The sequence below is a fragment of the Galendromus occidentalis genome, unplaced genomic scaffold (genome assembly GCF_000255335.2).
Source record: "Galendromus occidentalis unplaced genomic scaffold, Mocc_1.1 scf7180000077460, whole genome shotgun sequence".
Lineage (NCBI taxonomy): Eukaryota > Metazoa > Arthropoda > Arachnida > Mesostigmata > Phytoseiidae > Galendromus > Galendromus occidentalis.
In genome coordinates, this window is record NW_003805448.1 from 1,440,060 (window position 1) to 1,461,461 (window position 21,402).

General features: G+C 53.5%; 1 protein-coding gene across 1 annotated transcript in view; it reads left to right on the forward strand.

Annotated features, from left to right (window-relative positions):
- Window positions 1–287: 287 nt before the first annotated feature.
- The window catches only part of LOC100908227 (nephrin), a 39,423-nt gene continuing 18,308 nt past the window's right edge, over window positions 288–21,402 (forward strand). Inside the window, exon 1 of the mRNA XM_029111705.1 lies at window positions 288–432. Within this exon, the coding sequence (XP_028967538.1) occupies window positions 288–432 (145 nt within the window). The remainder of the gene's footprint in view (window positions 433–21,402) is intronic.

Below are 21,402 nucleotides of genomic sequence, written 5' to 3' on the forward strand. Positions count from 1 at the left end.
TGTCGCCGACATCATCGAGTCGTTCGCGAACGAAACGTCTTGACGACGTCGAACTCAGGAGACGGCCGTGGATTACTGCAGCTGTTGCCGTCGGCGTTGGCTCTTCTCCGAATGCTCTTGATGTTCTCGTCGCATCAGCAGTTTGTTCAAAGTGATCGACTGAGAGGCGGGGATCAAGTGTCAACCAGGCGCTAACTCGACAAGGCGAGCGATATCGCGAACACCATCGGAAGGATACCAATTGTGCACATGTGACTGAACGTGGCAGAGGCAGCGAAATCTGCGAGATGACCGGCATACATCTGCTGTTCCGGTTGCTACTGGTGGCAGGCGTCACGGTGTCTTTAACGTCTCCGACAACGGCCAAGATCAATCACCGGACTCATCGGCACGCTATAATCCAACCGCCTGCGGACAAATTGAAACCGTTCGGTGAGTCTTTCAACGCGACATCTCCCCACCAGCTTAGCTCGCGACAGAGCTCATCGGCGGCGACCGGAGGTTCCGAACTTAGATCCGAGCGTGCCACGCTTCCCGAGCCGAGCTGATCGGCGTGAATTCCCGAATTTCGGTGCTTATGGTGTTGCGTACCGCTTGGCGGAAGGTTCCCGAATCCCCTACCCCGCTTGCTCCATGGCTCGCCTCCCCTGTCGACGGCAATTTTGAAAATTTCAAACAGCGCTCCCTAAGAGCTATGCAATGAGACGACGTCTAAAACATGGCCACTCACTGGCGGAACGCCGAAACCAACTGAACTCTCCCATATTCTCTTCAGCCCGCGACTCCTGCCATACGCCCACCCGCAGCGAAAGTGGAGCGAGTCTGAAAGAAAGTTTTTTTTTCTGAGCTAACAATTGACGCGATGCCGAGAGCTAAGAGTTTATTTCTGAGTCGCAGTGGTCTGTCTCGCTCGCTTGTTTCACATCGATAGACAGCGTCGACTGGTACTGCGTTGACTGCTGGCTCCGGATCTTTTCCGCGGAGTGGAATTTCTCGCCGATCGACGGCCAGCGTCCAAAGGCTCGAGGCATCGGGTCTGAAGGGGGAGAAAGAGTCCAATCTTCAGACAAGTCGCGCGCCGCTTTGGTACTTGTCGTCGCAGCCGCTAGCCAAAACGAGATACGTTGGGCGGGACACGACAGCCGTGACAACCACGGCTACTTTACGTCTTGGCTAATAATTAACACCGAGTTTCATCCACGTTGCTCTTTGCGACGGGATGCTCGAGAGCACTCTCTCGAGGTCAAGACGGACTGAGGTTTTTCTAATTCGGCCGCAATCGCCTCAGCCGTGAATCTGCCTTATTTTAGTGTATCTCTTTGGTTACTTTTTCATCACCAATCACCGCGAACGCCATGCCACTGTCTCTCTGCGAATCGTACGTCCGCGTCGATCGCCGAGAACGTCGACTCCGATACTAGACGAGTGCCTTGTGATTTTCATCCAGACGTTTCCAGGAGGACTCGGGAGCTCAAGCCCTCTCCTCAATTCTTTAGTCCTTCTCGGTCGGTTCGGATGAATACCTTGGACCATGAGCGATGAATTTTCGGTCCTGCGCGGGTTTTCCCCCGAGATCCTGGCCCTGAAGATCACATTCGGAGAACTATCACAGCCTTGGAGCGATAGAGCTTTCCTCATTTGCTGTTCTGCCGCTGAGCGTGTTTCCGGCTCCAGTGCACGCTGGCGTTTTTAAGCTCCGAGGCGGCAGCAGACAATGTCAAAGTCTTGGAGTCTCCTTATTTCCTCTTCTTGTGCTAGACGACGAAGCGGCGTCTAGGCCCTGATAGAAAATGAGCTCCGGGGAACATGGAGCCAAATGCAGAAAAACTTCACCTGCTCCGCGAGCGTGCGATTCCTCTTGATTCATCGACTGCTTCCCGGATCAGGGACAAACAGCGCAAACATCAGCCGAATCATCCGATTGTGCGAGCTGAAGGAAGGCGAGCGGGTCGACAAAGAGCACAGAAAAGTCGGCAGCTCCGCAGAGATCGTCGAGTTCCGGGATCGACGTCGGCAACATTGTCACATGTACGACGGGCGACACTGATAGAGCGGAGTCGCCAGACCTTGAACTCCCCCGAGTGTTTCCTGCCTACATACTCATCCTTCTGAGTATCGGTGGTGTACGTTCCGGAGTTCATCGACTCTGTTGACGACGGGCAGATCGACCTTTCCATTTGTCTCCGGCTCCAATCCGTCTGATGGAAACTCCTCGAGTCGTTCCATATTCCAGGGCAAGGACGACTCGTCCGAGCCTGGACTCGGATCTAGGACGATTGATTATTTATCGTCCGTCTTCGTCTTGGCTGACGAGCGTGAGCCCGTGATTCTCAGAAAAGAAAGCAGAAGAGAAAAAGGAGCAGTCAAAGTCTGGCCGAGAGAAGATGTCATCTGATAAGAATCGAAATTCTCTCTCTGGATGGAAATCAAATGAGATCTCCGGACTTTCTGGAGAGAAAGAAACTTAGTGATCCTGCTGGGAAGATCAGACGCAATCGTGATGGCTTTTGAACGCGACAGGAAGATCTTTGGGAGCGTCGCTCGCAGTGAGAGGTTCTCGGAGGAAGGCGACGGAAGAGCCCGGCCGCGGAGGAGAGTTTCGACGTCATCGGTGGTGGCCACAGAAGTCGAGTGTGCAAGAAAATCTCAGGACCTTCGGTGACTGCCGACGACGACGACGGGTTGAGGAATAATTCATGATGCACTTGGCGCGGTCAGCGCCCGTCCATTCATTAGTTCACGCGCGCGCGCGGAATTCTTACGCAGGCGACATTAGTCCTCACTCATTCGTCGGCTCCTGACGCGTCGTTCGAAGATTTGAGCGGAAAAGGGAGCGAGCGAGCGAACGGGACGGGCAATCTCGTCTACGACGCGAAACAAGAGTCGAACCGCATGGGACAGAGGCGTTTTATTGCGGAACGCAGGCTCATAGCTCACTCAGCTCCGCTTCTGCCTATAACTCTCGTTGTTGCTGTCGAGCTCGTTGTCGCCGCTGTTATCCTTGTCGTTGGGTGGTGACGGACGCCATCCGCTGACTACTCCTATTGTGAAAGGTTTGAGAGGAAAGGGCCATCACCCTTGCTTTCTTTTCGTTGTTTTCTTGTTGTCGCTGACGTTGTTACTACCAGAAACGGAGACGACGACGACAACAACAACAACGAGATCGCTAGGGGAATGGCGGTAACAAGTTGTCGGTATTCTTCGTAGACGAGAGAAGAGACGTCATGCAATGCGCGCATCATTTACTCTGAATAAACTGCAATGACTAGCACATGAATGGAAGTCGCCGAACCTCTCAGAGCTTCGAGCGGATTCCGTTGTCGTCGGGGCTTAGCACTCGCGCACGCCGATTCAAAGAGAGGTCCGGATTCCATTGTTATTCGATCGCTGGAATATCCCTACCAAGACGAGTCGCTCCGCCACCAGCGAGAGCTGAGGCCCTGAGATCGTGGAGTTAGGATCATCGTCGTCCGCATAGAGAATACGATCACACGAGAGCTGTTTTCCCTCGTCGAAAGGAATCCGACTCCCTCGTATGAGGGCAGCGAAGTCACGCGTCGCATACGACGCATCGTGACGAAAGTTCCCCGAGCCGATCCCAACCCTTTCACGTCCATCGCGTCTTTTTCGCTTGCCGAGCATCGACCGAGAGGACTTCAGGGATAGAGAGAGGATCCCGTGATGTTCTTTTATATGGCTCAGAGATTGGGCGGAGATGACATCGAAAGCTCCTACTCATGTATATTCATTTGTTGAGCTTACAGTTTTTTCTTCAGGCCCTTTCTCATGTCGGAATGTTCGGTACGTACGGCTTCCGCTCGCCGAGCGAGCCGACGACGCGACGTGGCTCGCTGAACTCCAAAACCCTTTCTAATATTTTCTCTTTTCTCCGGCGTTCTGTTCGATTGTCGATAATTCCCCGGGACAGTTTCTTTCCCTGTCGTCAGTCTCTTCCAATGAGTTCCTTCCGATCGCTCCTGCGGCGAAATGAGAACCAGTGAAGAGAAACGATGAAGTCGACGACGACTCACCGGGGGATGATGACGGCTGTCCGGCAGTGGGCCAGGCGGAGGCTGGAGAAAAATTACCGGAAGGCCAATTTTAACACGCTGTGCGGCGGGCCGTAGCTGACTGTCACGCATCCCGTTCATACAGTCGTAGAGATGCAAATATCGTCATTGTTAGGAGCGAAACTATTCACTGTGTCACTGGGCGGAAGCGGGCCCCGACTACGTCCATTTCTAGGTATGCGAGCCCGCCTCCAAGTGAAATATATACATACATACATGGGTGCTCTATGAGCTCGCTTTTGCCGGGATATCTTCATTCAAGTGCGTTCGGGTACGACTTAGCTTCCGTCGACGTGAACGCAAGCGTGCCCGGTCGGGCACCCGAGTGCAAATATTAGAGTCGTGGTGACAACGGCAGCAGAGCTCGTGGGGCGCGCTTTTTCCTTGCTCCGACGAAGACAAGGCCGGCACGGGAAAGAGTGCTCTGACCGGAATTCGCACACCGTTCGACCCGGAGCCGTTTTATAGCCTTCTCGGCTCCAACGACACTTGGCAGTGTGCGCCCCAGTGAATTTCCTCGTCGTCGACTTGCGCTGCTGCTGATTGTGCGACTCGGAGAACCTCGGCCGTAGCAAGAGGGAAGTCCAGAGAAGGGGCTCGAGTCAAAATCCCTGCTCTCTGCCTGAGTCTCTCGGTATCAGCGACTCGCTGACTGGGCTTAGAGCTCTCTCAATAATCTTTTGTGCATGTGGGCGGTCTGGCCAGGCCACGGGGTAGACGAACGACAGATGTGGGTCTTCGTTCTTCGGGCTTTTCAGACGGCAACCGTCGCGTCCTTGCCTTGTTTGGGCGCTGTCGGAGGTCATCGTCGGAAGAAAACTCTTATCAATGCATCTAGTCATCGATGCGCGGGATGTTCCCCTTGGAGAGTTTCCCTGGGAAAAGTGAATGGACCCGCCCCGAAAGTTTCTCCTCTACTCGCGCCCACTGGGAATACGGACCCTGATCAGGCTTGCAGAGACTCTGTGGCCGCAGCTCTACGCGAAATTATATCAGTCCTCGGAGAATTCACATTCCGGAATCATGGCGAAGCCGGAGCAAAACTGAGGGAATAACCCACCCGAGGGCTCAACAAGGCGCGCCCGGAAAATCCGTGGGAGCCAGTCTCGGCGGTCCTCCGAACCAGTCGGATTTCACAAGAAGCCCGTCGCTAGTCGATTGGTTACGCGCTGCTGTTGTATTCTGCGCGTCGTGGGAAGCGATCGATTTATCGGCATTCCAGCTCATCGCAATGCATAAAATCGGTGGTGCTGCGGCGGCGGCGACCGCCGTTCGCCTGCCAATGCTGAGGCCGGTCGCGCATACGATGCTCGACATACTTGAACAATGAATGTGCTCTGGCGGCACAGGATGTCGATAGATGACCGCGGAGGAAGCGAAGGAAAAACCTAATACATATCTGTACATGTCAAGCCTTACGATCGCATCCCACGCAGGAGACGAACGAGAGGAGGCATTCGGCAATCTGTGTCAACATTCTGGATCGTCGGCGAATCTGATCGCAGCAGATTGACATCGAGCCTCGCTTGAATCAATAGACAGGAATAACGGCGTGAGGCCTCGTTGCGGAAACGACAGTTCGAGTGAGCTGCTGGCGATGAACAAACATCGGCCCGCCTCGCCGTGCCCGTGTATCCGTTCGCCCGACGCGTGGCGTCGTTGACTGCGAGGTTATGGAGTTCAGTTTCAGCGAGGACGGATCGGCGGTTTGTTGAATTTGAGGGCTCGTCTGCTGCGTCGACTGACGCTCGCGTATCAGCGAACGGAACGAAGCGGTAAAAAGTGAAAATCGCACTCAGATGTGAACAGAATCGTAATGAGAAGTCGTCGAATCGACGGGACACTCCTCGAACGACATTTCTGTTCGATACGCGACCGCTCCTCCTTTCGGAGAGCTGTATTCCCCGACGCAAACGCCTCGAGCCGCTTGGGCTGCTCCCGAATGAATCTTGAAAATCCAACAAGCAAGGCCCTATCCGGGCTCATCCTCGTTCCCGCGTGTTGCTCTCGTGAGAGGCGTCGAACTATGAAAGAAAAAGTTGCCCCCGGAGGAGCGACATTGACGTCGACAGGGTTAAGACACAAACGTCAGTCAACGTGAAAACGTCATAAAATCGAGTTCCGATGTTTGAGTGCTGAAGATGTTGCGAAAATTCGCGTTCCTCGCCGCGTCACTCGAGCCGCTGATGCGCTCTTTGTTTCAGTGAAACACCCGAGCCCCGTTTCGACGATAAGTCACTTCTTGGAGATGGCATCTTGACATACTCCACCGGAGGGGAAGCCCAGAGAAGAGAAACTGCGGCAGGCAGTCGGGACGGGACTGAGGAGTTGGCACAGAGAAATGAGCTCGTACTCTCGTATTCTCTTCCTCTCGTCGACGGAGTCCAGTCGTTTCTCGGGTCGTCTCACTCGTTCGTTGAAGCGCCGTGCGTGACAGTTATACAATATGTGTCAGACACAAACGTTAAATATGTCGGACGGAATGACACAAATGTTAAATACGCTGCAGCTCGGAAGTTCACTTTGCCGCATTTCGAACTGCCCCCCGTTTCCCCCGTCAAGCACGAAGGGCTTCGAGGGTACGAAGTATCACATTTTCCCGGGCTCCCCTCAGCCCACTTTCGACTGATTCAACGATCATTATCGCTTGCCTGGGATCGGATTCTCCAGAAATCGATTCATGCGTTCAGATTATATGGGTCCGATTCCTCTCCGGTTTTGAACACGACCGCACTCATGCGATTGTTCCGGGACATCCCCGAACAGGGGCATTACGCGCTCAAAAGCGAAGTATCGATACGGGGAAGAAATTCATCGCTTCGGATCGAGAGTCGCATCGGTTAGACCTGGGGAGATCTCGAAACCATCGGGTAAGAGAACTCGGTCTGCCGCTTGACATATTTTGCGTCTTTGTCAATCTCCATCATAGCGTGAATTGTCTCCGAAGCCGAAGTCGAGCTGGAAAGTTATCTGATTTATTGAGATCTCTTTTCCTGGCGCTCTACTCTCCCTACCGATGGGGCAGCGCCGGGGACCTGTTCTTTTCCTTGCTCTGGAAGCCTTCTCGATCTTCCTACGCGCGATCCTCGCTCCGCCTATTCCGTCCGGCGCGGCGCCGTCCTGAGCCCACGTATCTGCGTAGTATGATATCTCGACGAAGAACTTCTCGGAGCGAAACGTCTTGCGACGGCTGCGTTCAGTCGGCCGCGGCAGAGCAGCCGGCTGGCCCCCCGAAGTCGAGGAACCGTGTAAACGCATGTTAGGCCGACCTAGGCCTACGTTTTCTACACTCTGCCTGTTTTCTAGACAATGTGCCATCTCGCTTGAACTGAATTTGACACCAAAAGACCTCTAGCGAGTTCCATGACGTCCCGGTAGCCCGGGGCCGGTTCTCCGAGTCTATCACCCGATGTCACCTTGGGGCCAGAAGGCTGGATTGAACGTAGTCCCACGGACCAGCGCATCCATCAGAATTGTGGCTTGGCAAGCGTGACGAGGCACACAATTCGGCCGATTCCAATTTGCGCCTACCGGTCCCGCCGGCTGGACGGCTTGCCAGCTGCCGCCAGGCTCGCTTGCCTGTCTTCCGTCGCGTCTCGACGACCGCCTGCCTTTGTCATGACATCTCAGGCTCTCCATAAGTTCTCATCACGAGCTTCTCGTTCACTTTGTATTCTGCGTCTGCTGCCGCTGTCACAGACGCGATCGCGAGCGTCAAATCCGACAGCCGCTGTCACACCCCTGTTCCTCATTTCACACCTGTTGTTACTCATTCGGCCGACCCAGCGAATAGATAGAAGCTCCATCGCGAATCCCCCGCCTCTACGTAGACCTGGAGTTCGTCTCCTCCGAGAGGAACACAGGAACTAATCTTCGGAATTCGCCTTGGCGGCGAATGAGACAGGGGAGGGACGGGGGGAAAACTTTGAGGCTATACGTGGAGAGAACGGAGAGCGCTTGACCCGGGAGTAGTTGACTCTGTGGTAGCCGGATGGAACGTGGGCCTTCGAGCTGGCAGAAGATGCGAACCGAAAAAAGGAAAAGAATATACGGCGAACGCTGCAGTCGGGGATAATAGAGCAGCAAAACTCTTGCTAGGAATGAAGACGAGTGAACAAGGTAGCAATAAGCAAAGAGCCGTGGAGATTGGAGGAAGAGACCGGAGAAGAACTCGAGGGAATGCGAGTCGGCCTCTCGGTGACTGGCCGAGTGAAAAGCCAACCGAATAACAAGCGTAGAGGTCTTGCCCTCGTTTTTTCCCTCGCGGAATCGACCCACTGAGCACCTTAGTGAACCTCAGAGTGAAAAAGTGTAGTTGACTGATCGCGGCCGGTTGGCGAGTCGGTCTGACCATTCTCTCCCTCCCGCTCTGATCCTTTATTGGTTCCGAGCGCCTCATCGCAGAGCACGCTGACCGGGTAATCCGAAGTTCGCTTCAAAGTTTCCCCTCTCAGAAGACGTAACTTCGTGAAGCGTTCTTTCGCTAACCTGATTCTTCTTCAAGTTATTGACGCGCCACGAGTTTGGAGAACATTCTTCGGAATCGAACAGCGATCCTCCGAGTTTCGGATTTCGGTATCGATCGTGGATGATATCGAACCACAATATCGAGTGATTTTTGCGACATAGAATAGAGGTTTACATAGACATGGATTCGCAGACTCAACCGGCGCCAAGCGAACGAAGCGGGACGGGAACGCTGTCGTCCTTTCTGTTCCTCTTCGTTCTCTTTTGTCTCTCTCTCCCCCCCCTACCCATCCCCTTGCCCTGCCTTCGCTTGGTCGACCTATGAAGCTCCGACCCTCCAAGTCCATCTCGCGTCTTCTTTCTTTTCAAAAACGGATTACTGTCAGCTTGTTCAGCGCGTCGTCTTGTCTCACTTGCTTAAGCCATGGTTCGCGCTGTTTGTTCCGAGCGGTTCGTCGTCTCTTCGCCATAGACTGCAACTCAGGCTTCTGTGGTGCGCCTACTGCCGCTGTCGCCACTTCTGCTGATGCTGACGCCAATACCGGTATCGGGAGTGTCATCTGGACGCTTCTTGCTCTATTGGAGAAGCAGAGTGTGAGAGAGCAAAAATATACGATTAAGCAACAGTGGCGGAACACACGGAAAAACAGCACGACAAGAAGAGATACTACGCTAGATGGGTCAAATGGAATGGACCTTCCGTTTCCGAAAGGGATAAAGCATTGCCATATCAACTTCCGGCGACCAGCGAGACCGCTGCCCAGTGCACCAAAGAGTTTACCGAGCAGCTGATCCACCCGCCGAAATAGCGAGCGATGTTGTGAAGAACGACAGGCCAGATTCCGCGGAAAACGTCCAAGTGACATCCTGCCTCCACTATCTGCTGTGTGTCCTGGATTTAATGCAGTTCATGTCTGACTGCCCCGGAGGCGAGTCGCGAGATCGCCCGGTGCCGGACCAATAAAATGCTCTTTCTTTTTTATGAGTTCTTGTTCCCTCCGACAGCGGTAACATCGACGGCGACAGCGGCGACGTCGACGAAGGGAGCGACAAGTGTTGTTCATCCGAGCGAGGCGTGTAAATGATTTCTGATTTTCGTTCTCGTTAGTTTCTCCCCGGACGCCCTCCCCGCCTCCCACTGATCGGGAGGCGGGGAGGGCGATCTCGATCTCGAGACCATTCCTCGCGAGCTTCCTACGGAGTGGGAATGAGCGCCGCAAGAATCATCGCTCAGAGCAGCCTTGCCGAACTCATCGAAACTCAACGAGAATGTACCATGAGCGCTCACTCGTTGCTGGTCAAATACATACATTCATACTCCAATTATCATTCGAAGGCTTCGCTACGGTGGAAACGATGTGAGCAGGACGCGCGATTCAGCAGTCTCGTGAAAATTATTTCTATCTGAATGTTCACGTCGGATGTATCTCGTTTGAGAGGATGGAAATCATCATCTACGACGCTGAATGGCAAGGCATTAGCGTATCGGTAAACTGCTTGCTTGTCAAGGTTCCGCCGTGAGAAACACTGGAACTCGGTGATGGCGACGATTCACAAGCGGCAGAGTCCATTACCAGAATAAGTCTGGGGTCGTTCTCAGATATGTCCCATAACTAGGGCTATGCGTTTGTGGCGGCCGCCACATCCGCCATGAAATCCGCGATTTTCGGCCGGAATGCCCACCTTCCGCGAATTTCGGAGTTTTTTTTTACGGAATAAACATGGTCAGTTTGACTCCTCCCGTGACAGACCCCGCATCCCGTTCGATAGATTCCAAGGGGACCATCGATGGCGAGATGTCCTTATCCGCTGCGAACTTCTCCCGCGCCTGTCGCGTATTCGACCCCGCGAAGTTGAAAACAATCGAGATCGAAGCCGGCTACGTCATCGAAAATATACTGTGGTTCGAGGAAAACGATCCGGGGGAGGCTGAACTCCGACTATACTTGTCAGCCAAGAGAAAACTCGAGGCTTCGTCTCATCCGATAGTTTTGTGGATAAATGCGACGGCTCGTTTTCCCGAACTGGCGAAGATCGCTCCGACTTGTCTGAGTGTTCCCGGCACCAGTGTTTCGGCTGATGAGAGATCTTTCAGGAAATGCGCAACTGTTCTTCGAGATGATAGACGTAGTATAAAAAGTGAGAATCTCAGCATGTACAATATGCTTAATCATAACAGTGACGAAATGTGAGTTCTGGTCCTAGCTTCAAGCCTCCTAGGTAGCATGAGGTGATTGACGACAGCAGACAAACATAAGCATCCGCCGTAAGTCCGCGATTTTTGTTGGGGAGATCCGCCACAGGTCCGCGATATTCCCAAAAAAAGTCCGCCACAAACGCCTAGCCCTACCCATAACCCTTCAAATCACTCCGGTCGCAACGACGGCGATTTTCCGGGTTATTGCTCCCATTGAAGCACACCTCCAAAGTCGAGCGGCAATTCCGATACGGTGGCGGGGGGGGGGGGGAGGACTCCTTGTAGAGTATGGTAGCGCTGGAGCACAGACGACATCTCGTTTGATCTCGAGACTTTATTCCTCGCCGATAACAAGGAGACAGCGGATCGAAATTCTCATCGATTGCGATATCGACGAGTCTTCATTGTCATAGAATTAAGAACGAATTCGAGTTCCCTTTCTGCATTTCCTGCGATTTCTTCTTTCTCTAAATATAGGTCGTGGCTTTGCTGAGTTTCGAGTTTGTGATCCATGTGCCAGCATTCCGACCCTTTGCGGCCGGCTCCTCTACGGGAGTCCATCGAAAGAATTGTGCTAGTGGTGGTATAATACTATTAAAGACCACGGAACGGATCTACTGGGCTGCAATCGACGTCATCAAAACGCTCGCCCGATCGAGTCCGTTCGGTACGAACAAAAGGACGAGCTGACTGAACACTCAATACGATCTTGCGATTGCGTTCATCCGACTTTCCTTCTCGTCTGACGTTTCCTTCAATCCTCCCGCTTACCCTGTACATTGTGCTACTCTCAATAGGAGGCATCTTGGGCGAAATATCTCATTGAATGGGAGGAACGATATGAACCCGTGTCGTTCGAACAGTCCGAAAATAGCGAAGACGTGCCAAAAAAACTTCTCTTCTAGCAGCAATTAATGTTGATCATGAACTTCACCAATCCTCTTCGCGGCTCCCGCTCGCCGTCGACACAATGATCAATCTCCCCGATCAACCTGATTATTTCTCTGTGGGAAATAGCTCGACTCCTGAGATCGTCTGATTTTCCATTGAGCGAATGCTTGTCCCTCTCCCGGGTAAAATTGAGCGTCGACAATGAAAATAAATACACCGCACCTTTAAAGCCTTCCTGTCAGCATGCTGGCCGCGTTCTCAGCATGCGATGATCTCGATACATCGATCACCGATGCCTACCGAAGCCCAAAAATTTTCCCATACCGAGATGGCTCCAGGCTATGTTGTGATAGCTCACCGGTGTTGCATATGAGCTCAATCGGTGCATAGCGCGAACGTAGCCGGCAGCTAGATACGTCCATCAAGTGACTCCCGAAAGTTGAATCACTCAACAAGTTGGTGAGTCGATGACATTGGTCAGAATCTCCTCTGAATGTCGACCCGCACCCTGCTCACCATGTTAATCGAAACCCGAGTCTCTTTCACCGCCGTGTCGATGAGTCAGTGAGACCGAGCCTCCACCAGCCACCTACACAAAGAGCAGGGTTATCTGGATGATATTGTAATCGGGGAACGAGTTGGCGGTCTGGTAGAAAATCCGACTTACGTACCTTCTTGCTCAGTTATGGTAGTCTGCTGAGCGAAGAAGAGCAATTGTGAGCGACGCGGTGGTGGCAAAGGAACAGCGCTCGACAAAATCCGCTGTTGCCGCTGCGATATCGCCGCAACCCACCCCTTGCCTCTTACGTACCGAAGTCATCGAGCCAAGGGAGCCGGCAACCAGGCTGCGAACCCGGATGAGTAGGAATGACATCAGGATGTGGTGAGCGACAGAGGCGAGCCCACCAACAGAGCGGCATGCACCCACACAGGCGAGCTCTCGGAGCTTCGGGTTATCATTTGATGCTTATCACACTCGGTCTCTGCTGTCGCTCCGTTCGCTGCTCAGTTAGTTAGTCAGTCAGTCAGTCAGTCAGTGAGTCGGTTGGGGGCTGCTGGTACCAGCATGAAGCCGTTCCGACCGCTTCCACCATCCCACCCGTAAGCCACCCGCCGCAGTTTGCGCCAGGCATCCCGGGAGCAAGGAAGCCAGAAGTCTCTCGAAAGCGGCGAGCCATCAAACGAACGGGACGACGTCCCACTACGCAACGTTCGCTTTTTATGACGGTACTGGCGCTGCAAGTTGCTCGCTGGATGTTCCTCTCCATCCCCTCGCTTGATGCATGATTGTCGTCGATTGCGCCTCTCGCTCCTCTTGTCCGATTCGGATACCGACGCCCATAAACAATACAACATGAAGGCTTGAACAAAACGAGAATAGGACAAGCGAGGAAGTCAACACAATCGGCCTCCCCTCAAGCCACCCATCCAACAAGCGGCCCGGTCTTGCTTAACTCTGAGCGTCTGCTGATGGAGCTGTAGCAAGCCGCAATCATTAATTGCCCGGTCGCGGTCGCCACGCTGGCGGTGTTGGTGGCGACGTAAGCGGTCGTGTCGGCGGTGACCAACGGGGAGGGACCAATTATCTTGGCCTGGTACAAAGAAGCAGCATGGAAACAATGTCTGACAACAAGACTGGGAAAAGTAAAAACACAAATAATGGCGAGACCGCTGCGAAGAGGCCGTCGTCTACGTAAACGGCTCGTACCTATCCGATGGCGGAGCTTTGTCGTACCCTTTCAGGATTCACAATGATCTGATGGGTTTTGTCAGACGGTACAAGGGAGAGAGAGAGGAGTTTTCCAGGATCGTACTGAGCTTGACCGTGGACGCCAGCTGAGTGACTCCGTTCCGTGGATCTCGGAAGTCTCGGATATCAGATCTGATGTGGGTCGACTGCAATCATCAGACATCGCCCGATCTGAGGGCTGACGGATTCTCTGCGTTCGGAGCCTCCGATCTCGACTCCGAACTCTTATCGTTTACTGAGAGGATCCGAACTCGGGAATCCAGGACAGGGGAGACTGTGTGTAGTAGTGCCGAAAGCAGTTATGTCTGTACGCTTGCGGGTCAAAGCAGGGGTTGGACCTCCGGAATTCTCGACCTCCCCGTTCGAGATTGACAGGAAACATTCTTCACGCGAGAACGCTATCATCAAGCAATTTTGTCAAGTATGTCAATGATACGGTCCGTAAATTCCGACGCGGAAGCTCTGAATACGTCAGACAAATCCGCGAGCGTTCTCGGGCCCGCTGCAACCCGCGGGAAATGTCGGCGCGGGAGAGCCGCGGGAAAATCTGCCGTAATGCATGTATTTCGGGAAATGGGCGCTGAGCGTGCCCTGTGTCTCTTGTGTTCGGGGGATCCGCATCGGTTCTCGGTCTACGTATGTGCATATGCTTATACGCGGTCGAGGCCGGTTCGGGGGGGGTCGTCAACGGGATTATACGAGAGAACAGGGTTTCGTGCGACGAAAAAACGGTCCCTGCTCGTGGTAGCATTCACACGTTTTTTCGCACGTCTCGGGCAAACGACTGGTCTGGAGGCGGGCGGATAAGAGCGTTGCTTTTTTCTCCTCGGAGGAGCAGAAGCTTGCCGGCGGGACGTGGAAGAGGACGATGTTCTGCCCGCGTCCGTCTCCCGTCGTTCGTCCTCGACGTCAACGGCGACAGAGGGAACTGGCAGCTCCCTGCCTCCCGCGTGCAGAGACCATGGGGAGAACGAGGAGCAGCGGTGAGGACGACGTCGAGCCTGACATGTCGTCAGAAGCACTGCGGAGATTAATGGCCGATCAGATTGCAGTTTAATGAATGATGAATTGATTAGAAAGCCCACCAGTCATCGGCAAGGCGCAGCGGGCAGTCAGCTGAGCGGGCGTGCAGCCAGTCGCACGGCCGGTATTCCGTCGCGCCTCCAGGCTTTTAAAAGGAGCTTTGGCAGCAGACCGCGGCGTCTCTGTCGCCGGAGGGAACGATTGAGATCTCAGAATGAGGGGAGCAGCTACATACCACAAGGTCAATCAGATACTAAATGGTTCCGCATGGCGAAATCCGCTGCAGACACCACCCATTGTCGATCATCATTCCTGGATTCGGGTCACATCTATCTTCGTCCGGTGCTTTGAATGCCTCTCATCAGCACGGATGAGTCCTTCATGCATCGATATTACGAATCCAATGTCCAGCATCATTTTTCCTTCCCTGTTCGCATGTACCTACCTGGCTCTCATTGCTTCCCTGCTACGCTCCAGGCATGTGGATGTGTCATCTGTCCCGGATTTCATGAATGTTGAAGTTTGATTCTTGCTAACGGGAGGCCGACACCCACAGTCAGTCAGTCAGTCACTTAACCTCTGACCCTCGAGTTCACCGCTATTGCCTTTGGTCGTCCGACAGTTTTCGCGAGTTCCCTTATCCCCTGTACGGTGATCTCCATTCGACTTTTAGAAGCTCCCTTTTATCCGGGCTCTTCCAGCTTCCCCGCGATTTCCTCCGAACTACACTTTCTTCGGTCCGTTTTTCATCAAAGTTTCCGAATTCTCAACCGAATAGATGAATCATCTCAACACCTCTCCAGACGAGACCCCCCCTTCCCTTCCTCGGAAAAGAGAAAGGTCGGGGGGCTCCCGTCTGCTCACCGGTCCTCAGATTTCCAATCGACCCTTCGATGCTCCTCGCGGACCCTCTTCTCAAACTCCCTCAATTTCTGTCCAATTTGTTCGAGTTCAGACAGGAGAGAAGACTCCCCTTCACCCTCTCCGAGCAAACAGAGATCTTGTGAATATCGGATGAATCGTGCGAGCAAATACACCTAACGATGTCAAGGCAAAAAAACACTCCGTTGACGAGTGGAGTCAATAGCGGGTGGGGAGAGGAATCACTCTCTCCGGGGGCGTGGACGGAGCAATAATCAAGATTTCTAGCTTTGCTCATACAATTCAATGAGCGAGCTCGTCTGGACGATTGTCATGCTGATCTTGATAAGCGTGTTTGCCTCGTATATTTTGTGAATGTCACAGGTTCCCGGGGAAAGTTCGATCTCATAAGTCAATTGCGATGCTCAATCACGCTCGCCATTCGCATTCTCTCCTGTGAAGAGATGACAGCTTGAGAACTCGAAACCCTGAATGCGAAAGAAAGCGTTTCTGTAGATCTAAGGCGTCAAGGGGAGAGTGGAATTCCAAAGATATCTCATATTTGCGGATTCGGTGTCATTGCTGTGAATCGACCGGAGCGAGGCCGAGACCGTGAGCGAGAACGGAAAAGGATGTCGAGCCTCCGACGGAACGATCCTCGGCAGCCGCGACGACGATGAAGCCGGCAGGCGAGGACCGCGGATGCCGCAAAAGTGGTTGTCTTAATAACACGAGGAGCGGCGGTGGCAATCTCCTACAAGCAAAGTTTGCTTGCTAGCGAACGAGCCGGCAGGCAGGCGAAGAAAGTATCATCGCCTGAACAGCTTTTCTTCGGAAAAACCGAGAGGGCTCGAAAGGGAAAAAACGAGCAGCTGCACGAGTCGAGCGAGCTACAGAGCTTTGCTGTGTTCTTGGTCGCTCGTCCGTACGCTCAGTCGGATGAATCTTTGGCCCCGCTCGAGCGTGGTCTCCTACGACGGCACCGGGGAGCCGTTCCAGTTTGATCGAGTTTGAGGCTTCTTCAAAATCAGATACGAGAAACCCTTCGGTCTTTTGTCTGCCGACTCGCATCCTGAGCGAGGCAAGGGCAAGGCGTGCAAGGGATCGAACATACGAGCGCGCTAGGGAGCCGACGCACAGTGGTCGGAAACCACGGAAAATCATAACTTCTGAACGGCTGGACCGATTTCGCTGAAATTCTTATGGTGGGTTATTGGGCCTAAAACACGACTTTTGAGAATATAACTGGGTCTGGGTTTGACCCCGGTGACCCCGAGAATCGAATTTTTTTCACTAAATCGGCGATTGCGGCTAAACGGCTGAACCGATTTCGGATGACTCTCGACCGTGAGTCAGGCTTCGGATCGGGCGTTGTACGCGCCAAGGCACTTGCCAAGCTTTCCTTCGGAAGCTGCAATCGCATGGAGTTTTTCTGGATAAATTCCGAGGGGTCAGATTGTGGAATTGACTTCAATCCTGACCCTGCGTCTCGAAGTGGATCTTTGAAGCAATTATCATCTGTTCATAACGAAGTTCGGGGAATCTGCAGGCGGGCCCCGAATGATCGCGGCGGGAGGGCCGAGGGCCCTCGATAGAAAAGCGACTGACCGGCCGGGAGATGATTGAATCATCTCCTCGCGTCCGTAGCTATGGGGCGCATGACGGCGCGCACGTTGTTGAGCTCGTCACACTGTGACGAACGAATCATCCATTAGTCAACATTAGGGGATGCTCACGCGTGGTGGACTGCTACGCGTTCTTGCGTGCGCAAAAGCAACATGCCACTATAGTCCGCCAAAAAATTACTAGATGATAATCCATCTCGAGGAGCTCCACTGAGACAAGTTCTCTGCGGTCAGGATTTCAGTTCAATCTCCTGAATCATGGCCTTCGGATCCGCGGAGCTATGAAGCATACGCATCAGCCATCAGGGTCTATATCTCAACAGCACTCCGTGGGAGACAAGGTTCGAAGGCTATCCTCGCGGAGACCCCTGTGGAGAACCTTGCGAAGGGCCCGGGGGTGGCCGAATGGGAATCTGACGCAAATCCGGGGAGGGATGCCTCGTTCGATGTGGCAGCGAATTATCACAAAATGATGTCACGAGTGGAGAGTGGAATTACTGCAGTGGGCCGCGAGCTGTTTGCCACTGAGCCGCGAATCTTTTTCACTGTTCTTCCACGAAGGAGGTTTGAGCGCCGATCATAGGATCCAAATGTCTCGGCGCCGATGCGGAGCCTGTATCTAGCAGCGTGGAGAGCACACACGTGCTCGAGATAGCTCGTACCGGAAAGCCTGAGAGGCTACGAAATCTCATACCCTATTTTTCCCCTATGCCGTCGTTAGTTTCCCAGGGATCCTTTCCGATTTTCGCCGCAACCGAGTTCGGCTAGTTCCAACTTGAAAGTCCGGGCCACGGACTGCGGAGCCCGCCGACCCCTGCCTTAAGGAATCAGCAAGCGCACGATTTAACCCATCGAGCTGACCTGGTCTGGGATGCCCAGGATACAAACGAGCGAAATCGAGAAATGCACATGGAGCTCCAGGTAGCTCAGATATCGGAGCCCCAGGCCTTGCTGGCGTTCCGCAGGGAAATTGAATGGGATGCGAAGCAAGACTGAGTCGAAACGGCGAATGAGTTCCCGAAGCATCGATCCCGCCTCGCTGGAGGGGAGAAATGTTCTCGGAAATGTTAACACATTCTCTCATTGATGCCCCACTTTGCGAATCGTCGTACAAATCGACGAGACTTGAATTTGAATACGGGAAGCTTTTCCGTAGACCTTGCGCAATCGAAGAAGACAGGAGCCTCGCTATGCCCGTCGGGGTGCCTGTTGACCTATTCGGAGCGGATCCCAGAACGATTCCCAACGACGCGCTCCCTGGGATTCGAGAGAGCTCGGTCGTTATGAGCGAGAAAAGAAGAACCGAAAGTGTCTCGAATAGTCTTGTTCCAATCAATGGCCTTGTTCCCATAACGACTGCATTTGCGAACTATCCCCGACAACACCAGCTCGCCATATCTATCTGCTCCACACGACGATCGAGGGTTCCGCCGCTGATCGCTGAGGGGGATAAATACCGAAAACTTTTTCGCATAAAGTGGAAACTCGGTTCATACATTGAGCCGACGAATTGGAGTTCGACTCACGTCCGACGAAATACTCCGGGAGAGAATCTCTTTTGAGACGAGACTCACGATTTTGCAGGAGAAAGCACCGTTATGACAATCCCACGAAGTCTCGAACGGCTTCTCGCGGGTCCGAGGAGCCCGAAATAGTCCGACAGTGCCAGAAATCCCTCCGTCGGGCTAATATTAACCAGGCTTCACCCTGTGCGGGCGAAAGCGTCAAGTGACTCGCATACTTCTTCTGCACTGCATCTCGCTGTGGACGTCGGCCGAAGGAAAAAATCTTCTTCTTGCTCTAGCGACTCCGAGCTACTGCGTCCGCAGCGGTCACTTTTTCAGGAAGCGAGTTCAAACGACCACCGACTGCGGCGCGAACCTCGACCGGGAGTTAAAATTAAGGGTCTCGATATCCGGAAAGCGCCGTGCGGTCACACGTATCACTGGGATTCTGCGGGTACTTCCGTCAGAATGAAACATTCATTATAGATCGCTCTTTGTAGGCTCTCGCGGAGGATTCGATCTGCATAAATAATAAATATGTAAACACAACGATCGGTCACGATATATTATAGATTGAAGAATACTCCGACAGAGCACCGCCCAGATTTTGCCTTCGAACGAAGATCAAGCTCAGTCGGAGGATCGGACAACGAACATGCAGGACCTCAAGCACGGAATATTCGTTGAAACTGAGCAGACGACGCCTTCGAGCAGATACGCGTTTCCCTCCACTTCGAAGTCGATCTGGAAAAGGAACAAACTTCCGACCCGGGGCGGGGCTGTGCGTATCGGAAGCCTTCTCGGCTGTCCGGAGGACAAGCTGGAGACCCTTTCCCCGGCTCTTGTGAAGCCCGAGCAGTTGAGACGCCTGGCTCTGTGAGGTCCCAGTTCCCGGGAAAGCGACTTGGGATGGAATAGGGGAAGATTCGACGTATTCGGTTCCTTGGGGGTCGGGAGTGGGATCGCGAACGGGTAAGCGCATCACGTCCCAGAGGCAAATGAGTTCTGACAAAGAGGAACCCCGCGCCAGCTTGCCGGTTGTCCCGTTTTGCAAGCTCGGAGGCTCGTCACGGTTTTCTCTGATTCACCGTTCTTCGCGCATAATTCCGAGCCAGTAGCTCTGAACGTCATCCTCACTCGATCATTCACCATGGACGGGGGCGGGCTCGGGAAGAACAGTTCCTCCGCCTCCCTAAATGAGCGCATGCGAACGACCAAGTAGCGAACGAAGGCGTGGGTCGTTGGGCCCTCGCCCTATACAAGAAACGAATTTCCATGCTCTATGACATCTCCGTGAGTCCGTGGCAGAGAGCCATGGCACTCGAGTCGAATAGAGCATTCTGGAGGGATATCCGCAACCCTTCGAGGTATTCAGGAAGTTTTTCGACCATTCTGCCGTTCCGAGAAGGTATCTCTCCCGAGCTCTTAGAGCTGTATTCTTCCCCACCGCGCCGAGCGAGCTCTTTGATTTATGAAAATAAATCAAGTACGCGGCCAGCGAAGATGTTAGAGAAGGCCCCGACGGAATGGTTGGCGGCTGAATTGATGGAATACTTCGATGGCAGCGACAAAGATCTTCATACTCAATGTCAACTTTTATCCACGAGATTGATGACAAAGCTCGCGAACCCGCTGTCTGGTGCCGGTTCGCGGGCCGTAGGCCGTAGCTAGCGAGGCATTGACAGAAGAGCCGTAAATATTCGACATCGGCTAGATCATCCCCCGGGGTACGATCAAAGACAAATACACTTTCTTCGACGATCATATGGTTCATACCCGACAAGGCGAGAGATCATCGAGATCCTAACGAGCGGTAAAGGATTTGAGTAGTCGGGATCAGGTGTGGTAAGTGGATCGATGGTTCCCGCACCGGCGAGGGTGTAAAAAAAGATACGGCCGTCGGAGCACTCGATTGAGAGCGAAAAGCCGAGGTAATGGCCGAAACGGCTGAGGTGGATCAGCGAGAGTTCATCGCTCAGTTCGATGTCACTTCGGACCCGAGCTTCGAGCCCATTTGTTTTCATCAGCTCCTCACGCGGCGGTGGCCGGCGGACCGACCGACTCAGGCTTCGCTGACTCTGACTGGCTAATGGCTCACTTGGCTTCTACTCTACCACTCGCAGCACAACGACTCTGTCGCGTAGTCTCTCCTCATCCGTGGTCAAAATCGGTGACGTGACGTTCCGGCCTGCGACTGGCTCGGAGAGCTTTCTCCCGTCGAACGAATCAATGAATTCCGACGGAGTTTCCCGCGTGCTACATCGGAAATTGATTGAATCGAGATCCGCATCTCCACCTGCAGTCGAATCCGCCGAACGTTGTCGTGCATAGACAATGTCCCGCACTCCTTCGATTCCGGCATTAGTAGACCAGATTGACGGCTGGAACGTGGCCCACAGCATGCACTCGGATTGTCTAATTGGCTTGCGAGAATGGCACTATACATAGAACTGGTTTCGCGCCCTGTCTGTTGCACGGCGAGTGTCTCGCTTTCGCACTTGAGAGCGTGCGACTCGCTCCCGGTCCCTCCGTCGTCGCCTTATCCCCCTCTCTCATCCTAACATCTTCGTGGAACCAATTAAGATCCCCCTTGCTTCTGTCCGCAGCACGAGTAGTGTCTCCATTGTCACGGAAGATTTTTCCTCTGCTCTCCGCTACCGTAAAAACCGCACACACCAAGCCCCGATCGTTTCCGCGGAAAGCGACGATCTCTTATCTCCGGTGAAGCAAAAGGATCGCGAATTTTCCCGATTTACACTCTTCGGTAGACATCATGAACTTGCTCGATGAAGACGGTACGGAAAGGCGCGCGATATCCGTTCCACAATCTCATCATGATTCATCGCGAGCGCCCAGCCTCGAAATGCGGTACGGCCGTCGAAAAGAACGGTACCTATACATATGGTGCCGTCGAGCATCATCATTTGCTCGGCGGTACTGGGTATATACATGTACGGGCAGGACGAAGCCCCCAGACCGTCGATAGCGGCCGACTCAGCAAATGGTACAAGGG